This window comes from Rhinolophus sinicus, chromosome 3 (assembly GCF_057876585.1).
Source record: "Rhinolophus sinicus isolate RSI-liver-muscle chromosome 3, RSI-T2T, whole genome shotgun sequence".
In the NCBI taxonomy this organism is placed as follows: domain Eukaryota; kingdom Metazoa; phylum Chordata; class Mammalia; order Chiroptera; family Rhinolophidae; genus Rhinolophus; species Rhinolophus sinicus.
This window is the reverse complement of record NC_142503.1, coordinates 150629270-150647147: the sequence shown is the minus strand read 5'-3', so window position 1 is coordinate 150647147 and position 17878 is coordinate 150629270. Positions and strand designations below refer to the sequence as shown.

The 17878-nt window shown below is 41.7% G+C and overlaps 1 protein-coding gene across 3 annotated transcripts in view; it reads left to right on the top strand.

The window, feature by feature from the left end:
- The window catches only part of ALDH1A2 (aldehyde dehydrogenase 1 family member A2), a 91552-nt gene that overhangs the window by 62224 nt on the left and 11450 nt on the right, over positions 1-17878 (top strand). For all 3 annotated transcript variants that reach the window (XM_019732311.3, XM_019732312.3, XM_074327682.2), the window contains 2 exons: positions 14579-14681; positions 16358-16542. In XM_019732311.3, the coding sequence (XP_019587870.1) occupies positions 14579-14681; positions 16358-16542 (288 nt within the window). The remainder of the gene's footprint in view (positions 1-14578; positions 14682-16357; positions 16543-17878) is intronic.

The following is a 17878-nucleotide window of genomic DNA, read 5'->3' as shown; positions in this document are numbered from 1 at the left end:
AAAATCTTAACACCACACAGAAACTTGTAAGAAATACTATTCCTAATTGCCAAAAAGTAGAAACAATCTAGATGTCCATAAAATGATAGTTGATAGATAGATTGTTATATATCTATATCCAAATAATGGGATATTATTCAGCCATAAAAAGTGAATGAAGTACTGATACATGCTACAACATGGATGAATCTTGAAAATGTTATGTTAAAAGAAAAAAAAAAACTCATAAAAGGCCATGTATTGTATCACCCTATTTGAAATGTCCAGAATACGCAAATCTATCGACAAAAAGTAGATTAGTGGTTTCCCAAGGCTGAAAAGAGGGAAGAATGGGGGAATGACTGCTAATGGAAATGGGGTTTATTTTTGGATTCCTGAAATGTTCAAGAATTAGATAGCAGTAATCATTGTGATGGTTGCACAACTCTCTGAATATACTAAAAACCAATGACTTGTACACTTCAAAAGTGACTTTTAAGGTATGTGAATTACATCTCAAAGCTGTTAAAATGGATGATTTTAAAAACACATTTAAGTCTTTAAATTGTGATGATTAATAGCCAACATTGATTGAGCACTTACTGTGTGCCAGGAACCTACTTAGTGCTTTGCCTATATCATCTCACTACATCTACGCAGGTGAGCAGAGTTTGGCTGGGAGAGGTTAAATTACCTGCCCATGGTCACATGTTAGTCAGCTGTAGGTCTGAGACTCATACCCAGAGCCCGTACTCCAAATTACAGTGCTACACTGCCTCTCTGGCTAAGGGCTTTACACCATCCCGTAGAAGAGGGAGCTGTTAAAAATCAGGAAGCACATATCAAAACGGGTACTTAGGAAGGATAATCTCTCAGTGGCACATGTTTTGTTCAAACCATGGTCAAAAGTATCTAATTCTGAAAGGTCATAGACACTGTGGGGGCAGAGCCCCAAAAAGCAGTTTCCAGGCTCTCGGCCTCACATAGAAAGGTGTTGGCTCAGGTAGTAAATGGCCAACTGTGATTGCATGGCCATCAGCTGTGGCTAGTTGGCCGTCAGCTGTAACCAGTGAGCCATTGGCCACTAATATAACTGCTGTGGCTGTGCTAGCAGGAAGAGGAGAAAGAGAGAGAAAGAATGGGGCTAGCAAGAAGATGGCGGCTGGGCTGGCAAGCGTGGATGGCGGTTTGCGGACAGTGTGGATCCAGCCCCCAGTGAGAGTATAGTGCCGCCAGAGAGAATATAGTGGTATGACTCCCCTACCTATGGCTCCGTGGGTGTTCCTTTTTGGCCTCACCATATCCTGCGTTCTTGTATGGGGAGCGGGACCAGAGACCCCGCAGGCCGTCCCGCACGACAAATGGCGCAGCGAGCAGGGTCTCCCGCACGACAGACACTGTTCTAACTCAAACTTTTTCCCCTTTTCCAAAATTTACTTTAAATTTGCATCTTTAGCCTCTTTAAATCTCATTTGATACATTATGCATCCATCTGACATTCTCTAGTATAGGACTTAAAGTTTTAAACCCAAGCTGCCTTAAATCAAGTCCACAAGCATTTATTGAGCACTTATTAAATGTCAAGTACTATGCTAGACCTTAGAGAACCTGTGCGATTCAATCTAACCCAGGTGATAATCTGTGAATATGCAGCTAATATAGTGTGGTGTGTATGGGCGGGTGGAGGAAGAGAAGACTAATTCTGCACCATTTTACTTAAAAATGTCCTAATTTTCAACATGCTTTCTCGCCTTTAGTTCTAAGGCTAGAACTAAAATTCTCTTGTGCAACATGGTTTTCAAATGTATTTGGCATTAAGGAGCAATATTGTTAGTTCAACATATTTAAATTTAAATGAAAAGCTAATTCATGCAAAGATAACAATATTTAAGGAAAAGATAATTCTACATCTTAATCCACAATTGTTAACATTCACAGCTGGGAAAACGTAGGTCTATCGTCCTTTTCTCTTTGGAGAAAATGAAATTGTAGAGGTGTGGGAACCAAAGTGCAAAAAGGACTTGGAGGAACCCCAGCTGGGGGACCCTTGTGAGTAGTGTGTTGCTTGATATTGGCAGATAATCAACAAATATTAGTATCGTTCAATTCTCAGGAATCATTTCCCATGCCTGATATTAAGGACCAGCACTTTCAAAAATCTCAATACATATTTGGCTGGAATGTAAAATGAGAGATTAAGTTTCACTGTTGCCTCTTAATAGCAAATGCAGTTTTCGTTTTTTGGTGTTTTTTTTTGTTATTTCAGGCAGGTCTACTTTTACAGGCATTCAACCTCGAGAGCTATAGATGTGATACTGATTTAGTGCGTATCCTTAAAAGTCTCTTCTGGAAGTGAAAAGCCTTTATAGAGATGGAAAAAAACCCCAATACCCAGCCCTGAGAACCTGTCATGACAGATGGGACATGTTGAGGAGTTAGCGTGTATGACTTCCTAGTGCCCTGGACACTTGGTGGAGTGAGCCAGCGCCGGACAACAGATGTTCACTGATTGCTAAACACTTAGTTCCAGTGTTGTGGTGAACATATTTAATAGTTAAAGGGACACAAAAATGTGTAGAAATTAAGTAAAATATTAGGTTTTCCCTGTACCTATTTCCCATAAATCATCTTTCTAATCCTCAGTTTATAATACTTTCACTTACATTCAGGCCAAGTCAGTTTCCATCTACAAAACTATCCAGTAGCTTATTATAAGCGAAGATAATAATTGAGTTGAACAGTTAATCAATATAATCAGTCTAATGATCAACAAAGACCTCTTCACAGAATTTTACATGAATTTAGGAAGTTAAGAGTTTGAGTTCAGCTTGAGTTAATTTCTTTCAGTTCTTTGTTTAGAGACTCTTAAAGGAAAAATAGTATCCCTCATTGCTGTGCTAAAATGAAAACTTGAAAGAACGCTGTATCACAACACTGTACTTTGCCTCTCTAAAAAATACTAGGGGAAATCATCACTTTTTCAATAAGAAATTCCAAACAGCCTTCAAATCATATTAAAAGCAATCAAGATTAAATATGTCAGATCCATATCAGAAAACTAGACGTAATTAAAACCTCTATAATGATCGTGTAGAGTTGTTCACAATACATGTTATTATTTAATTTTTTCAGCCCTCAGAGTTCATGCCAATAGATAAGGGATGATTGTATCTAATTCATGGATTGTGAGGATGAAATAAACTAGTATCTCTAATGTGTTTAGCACAGGGCGTCGTTCTTAGTAAAGTGTCAGTAAATATTAGCTTTCATTGTTTTCTGTTTATTTTAAAATGAAATTTATAGAATCATTTCTGCTTGAGAAAGTGTGGTGTAAATAGAAGGGGGCTGGATTCAGCTGACCTTGGATGAAATCCTACCTCTCCTGTGTGTGACTTTGGCAAATCATTCAGTTTTTCTGATCTCTCATTTTTTCATCTATTAAGAGGGGCTATGAATAACTCCTTATAGCTTTATTTGTGGATTAATTGAGGCAATGTATTTAAAAGTTCAAGTCCTATTGCTTGGCACACTGTAAAAACTCAGTAAGTATTAGTTGAATCTGAAAATTCCATTTGTAAAGAATATGTCTGTCAAATTGATTGCTGTTCGCCTCTGGCAGTTTTACTTTCCTTTTGTTTGTTTTATGGCTTTTATAAATATTTTACAAATATTTTTGTCTTCTAATAAATATTTGGTTTTTTGTTTGTGTTTTCGCTGTTCTATTTCACTTTTTGGAAGGTTGCCCAGGTGCTTGCTTGGATAAACTGATTTTGAATCCTTTTTTTTTTTTTTAACTTTTATTTATTTAAATGTGTTTTTCCAGGACCCATCAGCTCCAAGTCAAGTCGTTGTTTTCAATCTAGTTGTGGAGGGTGCAGCTCACAGTGGCCCATGTGGGGGTTGAACCGGCAACCTTGTTGTTAAGAGCACCGCGCTCTAACCAACTGAACCACCCGGCCACCCTGTTTTTTTTTTTTTTTTTTAAGGAGAATAGTGTACTCGATTTAGAGAGTAGTGCTGAAAGAGGACACTTGGTACCCATTAAGGAACTTGCTTATGATTTTGCTATGGCCTAGAGTAGGGGCTACTCCTTCTACCTGTTTGCAAGAACTGAATTCTGGTGTAGGGAGAAATTTCTCCGCAGCAAAGTGTAATGTAGTTATTATTGTTTTCCAGGACTACCTCACCTACAGTGAAGTGGGGGTGGGAGAGAACAGCAGAGGGGGGAGGGACTTGTTTAAATGCAGATTCCTGGGCACCACCCAAGATCTTCTCAGAACATTTGGAAATGGGATCCAGGAATGCTCATTTTAATAATCTCTCCTAGTGATTTTTATGTTCACTAATGTTCAAAAATTGCTAGTTTATACACAATCTGAGTAGTTGGGTCATACAGTAGTTGAGCATGTTCTTAGGCCCGTTTAGGAAAAAACTACAATCTGAGTTTGTTAATCTGTGCTAAAATAAAACGTTTGTTTAAAATACCAGGTACCACTCTCATTGTCTGCTGTGTCTGTAGGTTCATTCCAGCAATAATCTCTCTCTCTCTCTCAAGCACCTGAAGGAAGAAAGACTAACTCAAAATTAGTTTAGCAAAGCAAAGACATGGTCCAGAGCATATGAGATAGAATTGAGTTCTTTATGAGCTTATTCCTCCCTCTCTTCTCTAGTTCCTCTGTTCTCCAGGTCTGTTCCCCAGAGGATTTCATAGGTTTAGCACAGTTCTAATGCCATTGCACCAACTTCACTATGCCCAGGACCATTATGTGCAGAAGTTGTTCAAGGGAACGCAGGGACTCAGCTAATGAATTTGTAGATGATTTTACCCTCCTGGCTGAGCTGGTCTGATTTTCTTTCTCTATGGAATTTTTTGTTGATTTAGCCCTTGTCTGCATAAAAGCACTATTCCTAAAAGAAGTTCTAAGGTTCATTTTACTCATAAATATTGGTTTCTGAACATGGAAGTTAACCACCATTTTCCTCTTCGACTCTATTCCCTATAAGACCATCAGTATAGAAGATTTTTCAACCGTAGTAACCTAATTGATCCATTTGATGTTTTTACATACGAATAATCCAGTGAGTGAGTCAATGCTAACATTTCATTTGGAATATTTTCTTGAAATAGCTCCCTTATAATTATTAGCCCTTCTTTTGAGCTCCAGACTTCTGTGTCTAACTGCAGCATGGATGATAGCTCTACTTAGCTGTTTAGACTCCTTAAGGTAACAGACTCATTGACTTATGACTTGGCCCTTGCACCTTCCCCTACTCTCTAGCCTTACCAGACTGTCTGAAAACCCCCGAATATAAAGCACTTTTCACAGTTCTGTGACTTTGCATATGCCATTTCTTCTGTGGAAATGACCTCCTTTCCCTTACCCACTCAGTGAGTCCTTAGTTCAGTGATTTTGTTCTACCTTCTGTGCATGTAAATGAGGACTGGTCAACGGTCTATAGCGATTATAATGCTTTATTCTTATGTAGATTTATAATCTCAAATGTTGCCTCATTTTAGTTCTGACATCTTTTCTTTTGTTGGCCTCTGATCTTCTGTTTTTATTTTCACCACCTTTTCTTTCTTTTTTTCCTCTTCACTTGTTCTCTTTCCTCTTTAGGCTCTAATTATTTTAAAATTTAATTAATTTATTCAGTTATTTTACTTATACAATTATTTTAAGATCCATTCATGTTATTGCATATATCAATTCATTTCTTCATTTCTTTTTATTGCTGAGTAGAATTCCATTTTATGGTTACGAGTATATCACAGTTTGTTTACCCATTTACCTGTTGATGGACATTTGGGGCATTAGGTTGTTTCCAGTTTGGGACTACTATAAATCAAAGCGTCTTTGAACATTTCATGTGCAAGTCTGTGTGTGTGTGTGTGTGTTTCCTTTTCTCTTGGTTAAATACCTAGGAATGCAATGGCTGGATCATATTAGGTTAGAAACTACTAAATTGATTTCCAAAGTGGGTGTACCAACTTACACACCTACCGGAAACGTATAAGAAAGACTTTTAACAACTTCACACCCTCGCCAACATTTGGTATGGTCATTAATTTTAGCCATTCTAATAGGTGTATAGAGTTTTCTCATTGTAGCTTTAACATGGGAAATTCTTCACTTTCACAAGAAGAACAGTAAAAACTCAATATGTCATCTTCAAAGACACAGCTATTCAATGGGGGAACAGAGGGAGAGAAGGGAGAATTTGGCAAAGAGGATGAGGTGGAAGGAGGCCCTGTGAAATGTTTTGCTATTAGGAAAATTCACAACAGTGAAGTAGCTTACAGCAGTGTGCATAGAGCAAGTTTCAGCTGAATTTTTGTGACAGGGCCTATATTTGATATTTCTCTGTCTAGAGAGGTTTACGTTCACTCGGAGGGGAACCAATCCTGTGGCCTCTGGAGTATCTCTTAGTTTCTTCTCTGGAATGATGTCATTGACAAGAAAGGACCTGAGGGAGGAGCATTTGTCTAGAATATGAAAGCCAACTTATAATTACCCATATTAATAGTGGCAAGTGGAGAATTTTCATAGGCAAATGAAATAATCATATAATCCCCAAATCCCCTTTCAGCTTATAGTTTTTGACTTCTTTATCCATCTACCCTTTTTAAATTTTGTAGGCTACTTGCAAAATTGTATAGATTCTCTCAGAGGGAACATGTCATTTAAATATAGATTTGAACATGGCTCCTGTTATGTTTACCCTAGGGAGAGGGCACCTGTTGGTACATCACAAAATGTCTAGAACAGTCAGCAACAAGAAGCTTATTTGAGGTGGCTGCTTTCCATTTACTTTAGCAAAAGGCCTTTTAAAAGCAAACCGAGTTACTCATGTTAAAGGTGGGATTAATTTCTACTTATGCAGCTAAATACATGTAAATATTTAATAAGTGAATGTGAAGGGGCTCTAATAAACACAGAGTCAATAAACAACCTCAATAAAGTACAGGAAAACAGTTTGCATTTTGCTTTGTATGGTGTTTTCTTTATTCAGTTAGATTAACAAACCATGATTTCATCATTAGTCAACAAGATAGTAGAGAGACCATCAAAGCAAACTACAGGAGAGTCCAGATTGATTCGTGCCAAACAAATGTTTGTAGCTAACAGCTGTATTATCACTGATTCTAATTTACGCAGCCGGGGTTCTCCTTTCATTTCCTAAGTGAGATGAATGTCACATTGCATGATATGGACACCCTTTCTGCTGCTTGAGTAATGAATCAGGTCAGCTCTCTCTGCGCAACCTCCTCTCTGTAAGCAGAGGAAGAAGCAGCCTGCTACAGCTTTAGCTATTTTTCACAACAGCTAATGGGCCTCTTTAAATATACCAGTTTGAGGTGTCCAAACCTTTGGATTTACAGGTTTTAAATTACTAGCTTTCTTCCTTTTCTTCTTTAATACTTAAGTCTAAACTTGAATACCAAAGAAGAATAAGTGCGCTGTAGTCTCTGCTTGCTACCTGCGACTCCTTGATTGCAGTAGGTTTCTCTCCTCAGAGCTCAGGCTGAGTACGGACAGGTCCTAAGATGCCCTCTCTGTAGTTCACCTTGGCAGTGGGACTGACAAGTAGTACCGTTGACTGGAGTATGTCAGGCTTGTTCCTATCAGAGCAGACCAAAAAAATCAAAATCTCGATTTAAAAAATGTATTTGAAATAGAAAGGGAGAGTCTTATGTAATAGAAGGATGGCCAAATGTACAGGGCCGTCGATCAAGAATGTCTCTGTTAGTTGTGGACAGTGTGTTAAGTGATCAGAACCCAATCTCCCAGAGAACATCTGGAGAAGAGAAGTAGGAGCCACAGAGAGAAGCAGAAAGAGCCTGGTGTGGGCGCCCGAGCCCACTCTTGGCTCTGCCACTCACTGCCTGTCAGCAAGTCATTTCTGTTTTTTTTATTTAGTTCTTTTTTTTTTTATTGGGGAAGGGGAACAGGACTTTATTGGGGAATAGTGTGCACTTTCAGGACTTTTTCTCCAAGTCAAGTTGTTGTCCTTTCAATCTTAGTTGTGGAGGGTTCTGTTCAGCTTCAAGTTGTTGTTTTTTTTCAGTCTTAGTTGTGGAGGGCGCAGCTCAGCTCCAGGTCCAGTTGCCGTTGCTAGTTGCAGGGGGCACAGCCCACCATCCCTTGCGGGAGTCGAACCGGCAACCTTGTGGTTGAGAGGACGCGCTCCAACCAACTGAGCCATCCAGGAGCTCAGCGGCAGCTCAGCTCAAGGTGCCATGTTCAATTTTAGTTGCAGGGGGCGCTGCCCACCATCCCTTGCGGGAGTCGAGGAATTGAACTGGCAACCTTGTGGTTGAGAGCCCGCGCTCCAACCAACAACTGAGCCATCCGGGAGGCAGCTCAGCTCAAGGTGCCGTGTTCAATCTTAGTTGCAGGGGGCAGAGCCCACCATCCCTTGTGGGACTCGAGGAATTGAACTGGCAACCTTGTGGTTGAGAGCCCACAGGCCCATGTGGGAATCGAACCGGCAGCCTTCGGAGTTAGGAGCACGGAGCTCTAACCGCCTGAGCCACCGGGCCGACCCAAGCAAGTCATTTCTTAACCTCTCTGAGTCATGGTTTGGTTTTTGTTCTTTCTTTCTTTCTTTTTTTTTTTTTTTACTGTAAAATGGGGTAATCATTCTTGCCTCACAGGATTGTCACGAAGATTAATGTTTGTGAGAACAAGCAGCACAGAATAGGTGCTCAATAAATGATGTTAAATTAGAAAATAGAACTAACAGTGGAAGGTTAGACAGTATGAGAGAAATGCCCTTAAAGTTTCATTAATCCCGTGATTCTTAACCTTAGCAGCACATTAAAATGTTCTTGGGAACTTTTTAAAAATACTCATGCCTAGGTGCTGCTCCATGCCAGACAGAGATCAGAATCTCTGGAGGTAGAGACCAGACATAGAAAAAGCGTCTGAGTGCTTGAGAATGCCCATTTGCCATCAGTGTTAGAGCCACGAAGCCATGCCCTTCATTAAAGATGCAGAAGTTTAAGCCAAAGGTAAGTAAGAAGAGGAAAGCTCAGGATCATTCTGTTAGTTGTGGCAAAGCTGAGCCTTGGACGTAGGTGTCCTGTGTTCTAATCTCTCACTTCTGTTTTCCAAAAGACTTCACGTTGTCTGATTTCCAGGGACTTCATGAGCAGCTGTCATGTCCTGGCCCATGTTGAAAATCATGTGTGTGTGTGTATGTGTGTCTGTGTGTGTGTTGTGTGTGTACACAACAGAGTCCCTCACAAATTTAGTCTAGTGGGGACGACAACTATTAAACAAAAACTGTGGGAGTTATGTAGGATCAGCCAGCTGAGCAGGAACCCCAAGCCCTGTGGGAAGGGTAGGTCTAGAAAGCTAGCTTCTCAGAGGAGGTGGCACAGATAGGTCTGAAAAATGAGTTTATCAAGTAAACAAGGGGAGGAAAGGCATTTCAGCTTATACAAAGACATAGAGCCATATTCTAGAAAGGGCAGGTGGTTTCACGTGGCTGGAGTGATGGGTGTGTAGTGGTGAGAACAGTAAGGAAGAGGCTGGAAATGTAGTTAGTGGCTATATTGGTTTTCAAAGTCTGAATTTCACAAGTAATGTTTTGAAATTGCTGTTACCACCTAAATTAAAGGAACTGCTTAGATGCCTTGGTCCTATTACTTTCTGGTGGGGATCTGAACAGATTGATTTGGCCTATTATTTCTGGATATTTCAGCAAGACAAGAAATATTCAGTTATACACATTTTTGGCATTTCTATTTCCATCATAGTCAGAACTAGTGAGTGCAACAATGAAAATTAAGAAAATAGAGAAGGGAAGAAGCAGAGAGTCCATCTGTTTGGGGTTTAAGAAGTGAAAATATATTGCAGAAAGCAGGCATCTTCAACCAGTTTATTGAGAGCTTGACTAGAGATTTTTCTATTTTTTAAAAAGGTGGGATAGTTCTGAGAAGGAATCCACCCTGACGTGTGTAATTAACTAATCAAGAATAAGAAATATCTCTGAGAAGAAACCCATGCCAATATGAGTAATTAATGAATGAATAGAAAAAAAAATTACTGAACTTGAAAAACTGTTCAGGGAGCAACACCCTTGAATAAAAAGGGCATAGACAGCTGTCCGTGTTCTTTTTGTCTTGTATACGATGATTTTCCCTGCACAGCGCCAAGCCTGCTGCAGTGCCGTGAACATGATTCTGGCACTGTGGCTCGTCCAGGGATACTCCTGATACCAATCTTGAAGACTGTTGAAAACCAGGATGGGACTCAGAGTTGATCTGTGTCAACATTCCTGCTGAGAACTAGCCCTGTTCCATTATGTGTGGGGGAGCCCCCAGTTCCCTGTCCTTGCCTGTTTGGGGTCCACGGATACAGCTGAGCTACCCTGCAGTGTGTGCAAAGTTAAGCAACCACACGATAGAACCCTATCACTTACCCTTTCATAACGAGCTCTAATCGGGGAAACTGAAAAAAAAAAAAAAAAGATCAGATTTTTTCCCCCTACTATTCAGTGCAGCTGTGGTGCTTTTATGAAAAACTACTTCTGCTCCATAAGGCTAAAAGAATGCAGAAGAATTGCAGACAGACTCTCAGATTGAGCAGGAGCTCCAAGAGCCCTTTGTGTCTTTTTTAACTTTTCCAACAAACTGGGCTACTAAGGGACAGATTAACTGCTTGGCTTGTGCCTTCATTCATCAAATGAAGAAACTGAGGCCCCGGAGGTGACGTGGCTTTCCCTAACTGGAGCCAAGCCAGAGTTTGTAGCTCCAAGGTCTTCTGACTCCTGTGGGCCAAACTGTAGTCCAGAAACCTGGGCGTGCTTAAGATTAGCCAGGATTAGCCAGGTTGTCAGAGATAGGGCAGGAGGTATAAGAGTATATTGTGAAAAGGCTGATTGGAAGGAAAAAAAGATAATGAACTCAAAATTTGGTCTCTGTGCCTTTATCCTAATTAATCTGTATTCACTTACAGGATTTAGTTTCTCAAACTGTATGTTTGTCTATATTATCTTATTGATTGCCTATTTCATCAGAATACGGCTTGGTTTTATCAAGTCCATCCCTCTTGACTGGACTTTTAACCACTCAGAAGATCTGAGCTTCCTTGCAGCCTCATTTATCTTACCACGTACTTCCACCTTTTGACCACGTACTGAGGAGCTCAGTATGACCAGTGTAGCACATATGCTCAAGGAACCCTACTTATTACTTTTCTCTGAGATGGGCCGGTGAATTTGACACAGGCCTTCGTTTAGTGTCTATTTTGTGTGTTTTTAGACTTTCTCACTCTATAGATTTTTGTTTGAGAACCTTTACATGGGATTTGTACGAGTAATAGTTTAGGTTTGTTGGCACATGACCTGTCATATTCTGTAAGCAGACACGGGCTCAGTACTCACTTGAACTCTTTGTTTTTAAACATTCCTCTTTCCTACTAAGAATCCCCTGCTTTGGAGTTGCATCTGTTCTCCTTCCCATCCCTCTTCTCCCCTCATGGTAATGATAATGAGTAGTGCCTCCCGTTGGGGTCACTTAACCTCACTCCACTCACAGGGAGAATTCATGAGTAGTAATACATTCTCCAAAGAGAGTGACCTGGAAACCGAGCGTGTCATGGGAAGGCATACAATGCCTGATCCTGTATCTAGTGAAGGTTGTTGCATCCTAGCCCAATCCTGTGGGTAAGGCCCAGAGTGGTCTGACTCAGGGGTTATAATCAAGTGCTGCAGAAATATAATCTCATCAGTTCAGACCTAATATTAAGTCAGACCCAGGTTTCCCCCTAAGTGGACTGCAAAACTGCACTTACTGAGCACCTGCTAGGTTTATGTGGGAGTCCTCTGAGCTGTGAGTTCCTTGCCGGTAAGGGACTCTGCCCAGCATTGCCCCTGGCACGTAGCAGCAGAACCAACAATATGTGTTGAATGAAGCAGATTGGTGAGAACTGGGTCTTTTCAGAGTATCCTGTCCTGAGGCCACTCCAGATGGAAGTGGTTCTCCCGTGGCCGAACACATCCAGTTCCCTCTTGAGGCTGGGCTACAACTTGACCTTCTTCCAATGACGAAGAAGAAAGGTATTATTCATCTGCGATTTGCCTTGCAGTGTTTAGCACAAATTTGGTTTCTAAGGAAAGGCTGGCAAAGCACTGACACAGGAAAAATTATCCTTTGGTATTCTTCTTTGATGACCATAGACTGAGCAAGATTTTTGTATAGTTACTGTAGCCATGAAAATAATCACTGGACAACATTCCTAGTGGCAAAAAATATTAACCCGTAGAGAGATTTGATGAAGGTCCGCGAGTAGGACTAACAGAAATGTAATGCCACCTGGGCCAGCAGTCTCTTTACCTACTCCACATATTTACTCAATGTCTTAAAATCCATGATGTTTTCTTGCTTCTGCTTGTTTTTGTAAATGCCAATCTGAAGGCAGAATATAAGTTTTTTGTGATCATGTGTGTCTTCAAAAGGTGATATTTCTATTCACTTTCAAATCAGTCTGGAGTTCGAGGATGACGTTTTGGTGATATGAGACACACAGGTGCTTAGTAAATGTAGAAAGGAAGGCAGGAAGGGCAGACTGCTGTGAGGGAGGAAGGAAAAGTGGGGGCTGAGCCCACAATTGGGCCTCAGATTCATCCTGCATAGAGTCCAACAGGTCCTGCCAGGAACCATCTGAATAACCTGGTTGCATCCATTGACTTCGAACTCTTGAGTTTGCTCACCTTTAAAATGAGATAATACGTACTTTTTACGGTTTTTGAGAGGCTAAATGAGTGAATGGATATAAATGTCTGACACAGACCAACTCAATACATTTTCGTTTTTTAATGAATAATAATTATGACTTCCAGTGATTATCTTTGATAAAGCACTTGTCTGTTTATCTTCTGGACTTTAAAAGGCATCTCCATGAATTCATATGGTTTCCTCCGGGCAGGGAGAGCCACACACACTGACCTTCCTCAGCAGCACAGGCAGCCATAGACGGCACCTTCTTGGGATGCCCTGTGGTGCTGTTCCCCTGCAGCCGCCCTGATGTGCAAGTTTCCCCTCTTGCTAGGGGGTCTCAGGCTTCAGTCATAATTCTCACCTAACCGATGTTCTCTTCGCAGAACAGAGGGTCAGGTTCTCCTTACCTTGTGTACACATATTTTCTTCTTCAAGGAGAGAGAGCATGTTTGCCTGAGAATGGGGCCTCTGTTAGCCCATCTTCCTAGGGAGTTTACCTGTGGCAGAAGAGACACGACCTAGCAAGGCAGAGAGGGGCAATCTGGCTGCTGGGCTGACGTCTGCGCATTTAGGGACAATGTTGGTGTTTCCTAACTCCTTGGTAAATAACATTGTTCTACAAACTAAGAGACTCTCATTTTACCCCTTTTAGAGATATTGCAATTCCCCCCCCCCCCCCAGGGTTAGGTTTCCTCAGAATGAGAGTGTATTTTATAAAAATTTTTGCCATGAGGTAGAGTAATAATAAAACCACAAAGCATTGAATCCGGCTAATGAGTAATACTGGAGACCAGATGGAAGTCAGAGCAACAGTTGACACGCATAGATAATGTGGGAGATGTGGGAGGAGGCCTGCTATGCGAGGTCTAGCAGCGCCTCCCCTTACAGTCCCCTCCCTTTCTCTGCAGGGCAGGTGAGGGGAGAAGGGCTGCAGCTTCTCACACCTACAGGTGGTTAATGTGTGGTCCCTTACTGTATGCCAGGCCGGGTTCAAAGGGCCATATATGATAAATCACTTAATCCTCAGGATAACTAAATTCGGAGGTAGATACTATTTTTTAGCTTCATTTACAAAGAAGGCAACTGAGGCTCAGAGAAGCTAAATAAATTTCCCAAGGTCACAGCATTGGTGAGTGATAGAATCAGTAAAAAACCCAGGCTCCAGAGCCTTCTCTCTTCCCCACGAGTCTGCACTGCTTGAGGAATTAGTAGGCCTACTTGAGTCGCTCCACAAGGGCATGGAGGAGTCAAACATAAATTCAGCATCTCTCATCTCAACCAGCGCAAATGGCAATATGGGCTGTAGGGTGGCTTGGCATTTTCCATAAAGTGACCTCTGCCCTCTAGTAGAACAGCACCCGGTTCCTAGACAGGTTCTCCAGAAGAAGCCCCTGACGTGGAGTTGGCCATGCAGGTTATTTATTAGGGATCCCTGATGAAGGAGAATGGATACAGGAGAGGTCAAATTGCAATGTAGGCCTCAGGCCTCCGCCAACCACATGTGGCCTGGTGAGCACATAGGGTCTCTCAGCATTGGCCTGTGGTGGGCTGAAAGGGCAGGACTTCTACACCCCTGCCACCACCACTCAGTGGATGTGGGACACCTCAGGGGCAGGGTATCCCCCTGCCTAAGAGAGCTCTTTGTAGCCGAGGCAGACTCTGAAGGAGCTGACAGCATTCCTAGTCACCGAGGCAATGACATATCTTGTCCACACAAGTTGACCACAGGAGTTATTCCTGTTTCATCAGTAGGTTGGTTTACTTTGCAGGATCCATTACTGCTGCATGCCATTGCTGCCCAGAGTTGGCTTTGGCCCTTGACCATCTCAACTGCACAGTGCTTAAAACCTCTCGCCATTTCCTTTCTTTCAGGTTGGAAAGCTTATCCAAGAAGCAGCTGGAAGAAGTAATTTGAAGCGAGTAACTCTGGAACTTGGAGGGAAAAGTCCCAATATTATTTTTGCAGATGCTGATTGTAAGTGAACCACAGGTCTCGTGTATGTCCTGGCATACTGCTCTTCCGTGCTCTCCCTTACCTCCACTTTTGACAGGACACTAAGAAAAAGATCTTTGAAACTAAAGGGTCACTCAAGAAGAAGAATCTGGACCTCCCTTCTAAGGAGAAAATAGTTTAAAATTGGGAAAGAGCACTTATCAATTGGCAACTGAACAGAGTTTGTTTTCTAGACGCTAATTAGCCATTTTAACTTTGATGTTATAGAACAGGATAGAAGAGGTAAAGGCTTGGGCAGTGCTGTATAGTGGAAAGACCAGTGCTGTAAGCCTCTGAACACCTGAAATACAATCTCTCTCACCAGACTCAAGAAATTAGAAACTTCTCAAGTGTGCCTAGTGGCTTTGTAGATCATTAAAAAAATTCTGCTTCACTAGCCCTGCCAACATTTTCCCAAACCCACACGCCCTTCTCGGTTTAGTCATCCCAACACTTTTTTGTGGCTCCCACGACTTTCAGTCAGGGTGACAACACACTATGGTCAGTTCTGTCTGAATAGACCTAAATTGGAGGTGATTACACCTTGGCAGTAGGATTTCACGGAGGCTCGGCGCAGTAACCTAGGAAACCCCATGTCTCCAGGCAGGACGCTGTCTAGTTCACTCTGCACAAGTGTGGTCTCTCTGTTTTGAAAAACTTTCCAGGGAATTAAATTCCAAAATCTCTTTAAGTCCTCCTTTTTCTTTTCCACATCCTGCTTCCCCAATTTCACCACTAGAGACAACAGAAAGCAAATTGCCTGACTTGCAGCCCCCGCTTGGAATTTGCAAAGAGTTCGGCTTCAGCTTTACACTAGTTGTCAAAGGGAACGGCATTCTTACACGTCAAGTCCTCTTGAGGAGGCACTTCGGTGACATGACGTTGATGGATTCAATCAGTCGTTCAGCAACTAGCACAACCTGACTTATTAATACTATCTTGAAGTAGAAGAGATGAAAACGAAAGCGTTATTGTATGATATTATACATTTCCATGTAAATACAGAGGAAATTTAATGTCTTTAAGAAGATCCATTGCTATTATAGCTTCATTTACCAAAATACTCATTAAACATAACAGCCACAAGGCCCCATAGGTTAGGGGTTGCAAACTGGCAGTCCACAGGCCAAATGAAGGCTATAACTATGTTTACCTGTCTAGATATTACACAGTGCTTAAGAAAACAAAAAACTACATTAAAATATCTCTCTCTCTTTTTAAATTGGAAATCTGGCCACCTTGGGCCTATATTCATGCATAGCGAGAGCCACATGTAGCGGCTTCCCTTCCGAGTCCCCATCACATTGTTTTTACTGCCTAGCAGATTCCTACCATGGCATCACCTGTGCAGCCCGTTTGAGTACCGGGGTGTGAGACTCCTGGTATAGAGGATGTGGTCCAGTCCCTCTTTTTACAGAAGAAAGGGACTCAAAGAAGTGAAGTTGTCCAAGTTAACCAAGCAAGTAACGTCGGGGTCTAGTTAGAACTAGAACGAAGTTGCGTTCTCAATCCAGTGCTTTCCACTGTGCTACTCACTGCTGTGCTCTGCAGTGAGCATGACATTATCCCAGAGCTTTGCAGAGGGGAGGGAGCTGGCTTCGTAGACAGGCCCCTCGCAGGTGAAACAGTGCTGAGGACGTGGCTGTTTCCTCTTACAGTGGACTATGCTGTGGAGCAGGCTCACCAGGGTGTGTTCTTCAACCAAGGCCAGTGCTGCACTGCGGGCTCTCGCATCTTTGTGGAGGAGTCCATCTACGAGGAGTTCGTGAGAAGAAGCGTGGAGCGGGCCAAGAGGCGCATAGTGGGGAGTCCCTTTGACCCCACCACTGAGCAGGGACCGCAGGTAGAGAAATCACAAATGTTCTCTTTCTTTCTTTACTCATGCAAATAAACTGGACACTCTCATGGGACCCAGCGAACTACCATCTCCCTTTTTCTGCTGCCTCCTTACTCTTCTACCTCATCTTCATGGCTGGAAAGGTAGCCAGTGAGGCGTTGCTTATGTCTTATGATACTCTTTCCATTTCTAAATTTTATCTCTGAAAAACTAAAGGATTAGCGTTTCCTTAAGGATACCCTGAGCTTTGGTGGGGGTAAGTTGGAGTCTCTCAACTCTCAAGAATGACCTAAGCATGATAAGATGGAGCTTGATGTTAGAACTCAGCCCCAGTCCTAAGCCCTCGACTTCAAACATCCCTACAGATGCCACAGCCAAGGAGGCCGGGCATCTCTCCTTCTCAGAAACCATTTATCCTTTTTCCAGCTGCAAAGGATTTTCTCCATCATCCTGACCTACTCTGAGGAGATCATTTATAGATTGTAAATGTGTAGGAAATGAAGGGCTGTCTACTTTTCCTTCTGCCATGCGGTTATCTCTTCCTCTGAATGCTTCACGCACTGTGATGGGATGGGGAGAGCAATCAGAGTCCCCGCAGCCTGCACTCTTTACCGCTGCCGATTCTCCACAATCATCAAGGTGTATTTGCAGATGGAATTCTGGTTTTAAACTATAGATAGAATCTGAGAATTTTTAAAGGAATACGTGGTCCAGATCTCATCTGGTTCTCTAGAGCATGGGTATTTCCTTATAAGAAAACAACAGCTTCTAGATTTTGGGGCCACTTGAGAGAAGATTGATGGTCTAGCTGAGCATTTCAAACTCAGGTGAATGTAGGTTTTTATATTATTTATCATCATAACTGAGTGATAACTCTATAACTTTTGGGAAGCAAGACTGACCTTATTTTATGGACTAAGAAGCTAGTCCTCCTCACTCGTTAAATTTAATCCTTTCCTCTAATGGTGTAAAAATAGTTCCAGTAAACATTTAACCCAGAAGAATTTAATGTATAGTAGTACCATGTAAGGTGGTTGTGTGTTAGCTCATCTATTGTTTTCATTTTTTTAGTATTGGTACAACTTGCTAAACTCTTCACTTGGCTATAGAAGTCAAATTTCCCCCATACAGTGAGTAATCAATTCACTAGTGTTTCCATTATTTAGAAACGTTATCTAAGTCTTCAACTGGCATTTCTGATTTGGCAGTATCATCAGAGCAGTTCATTTATTGGAATTCTATTTTTGAACCATACAAAATTACCGTTTTTCATAGGTCAAAATGTTTAAATAACAGCAGTTCCATATGATTTGACTTGGTATGACGAAGCTTTGAAAAAAAT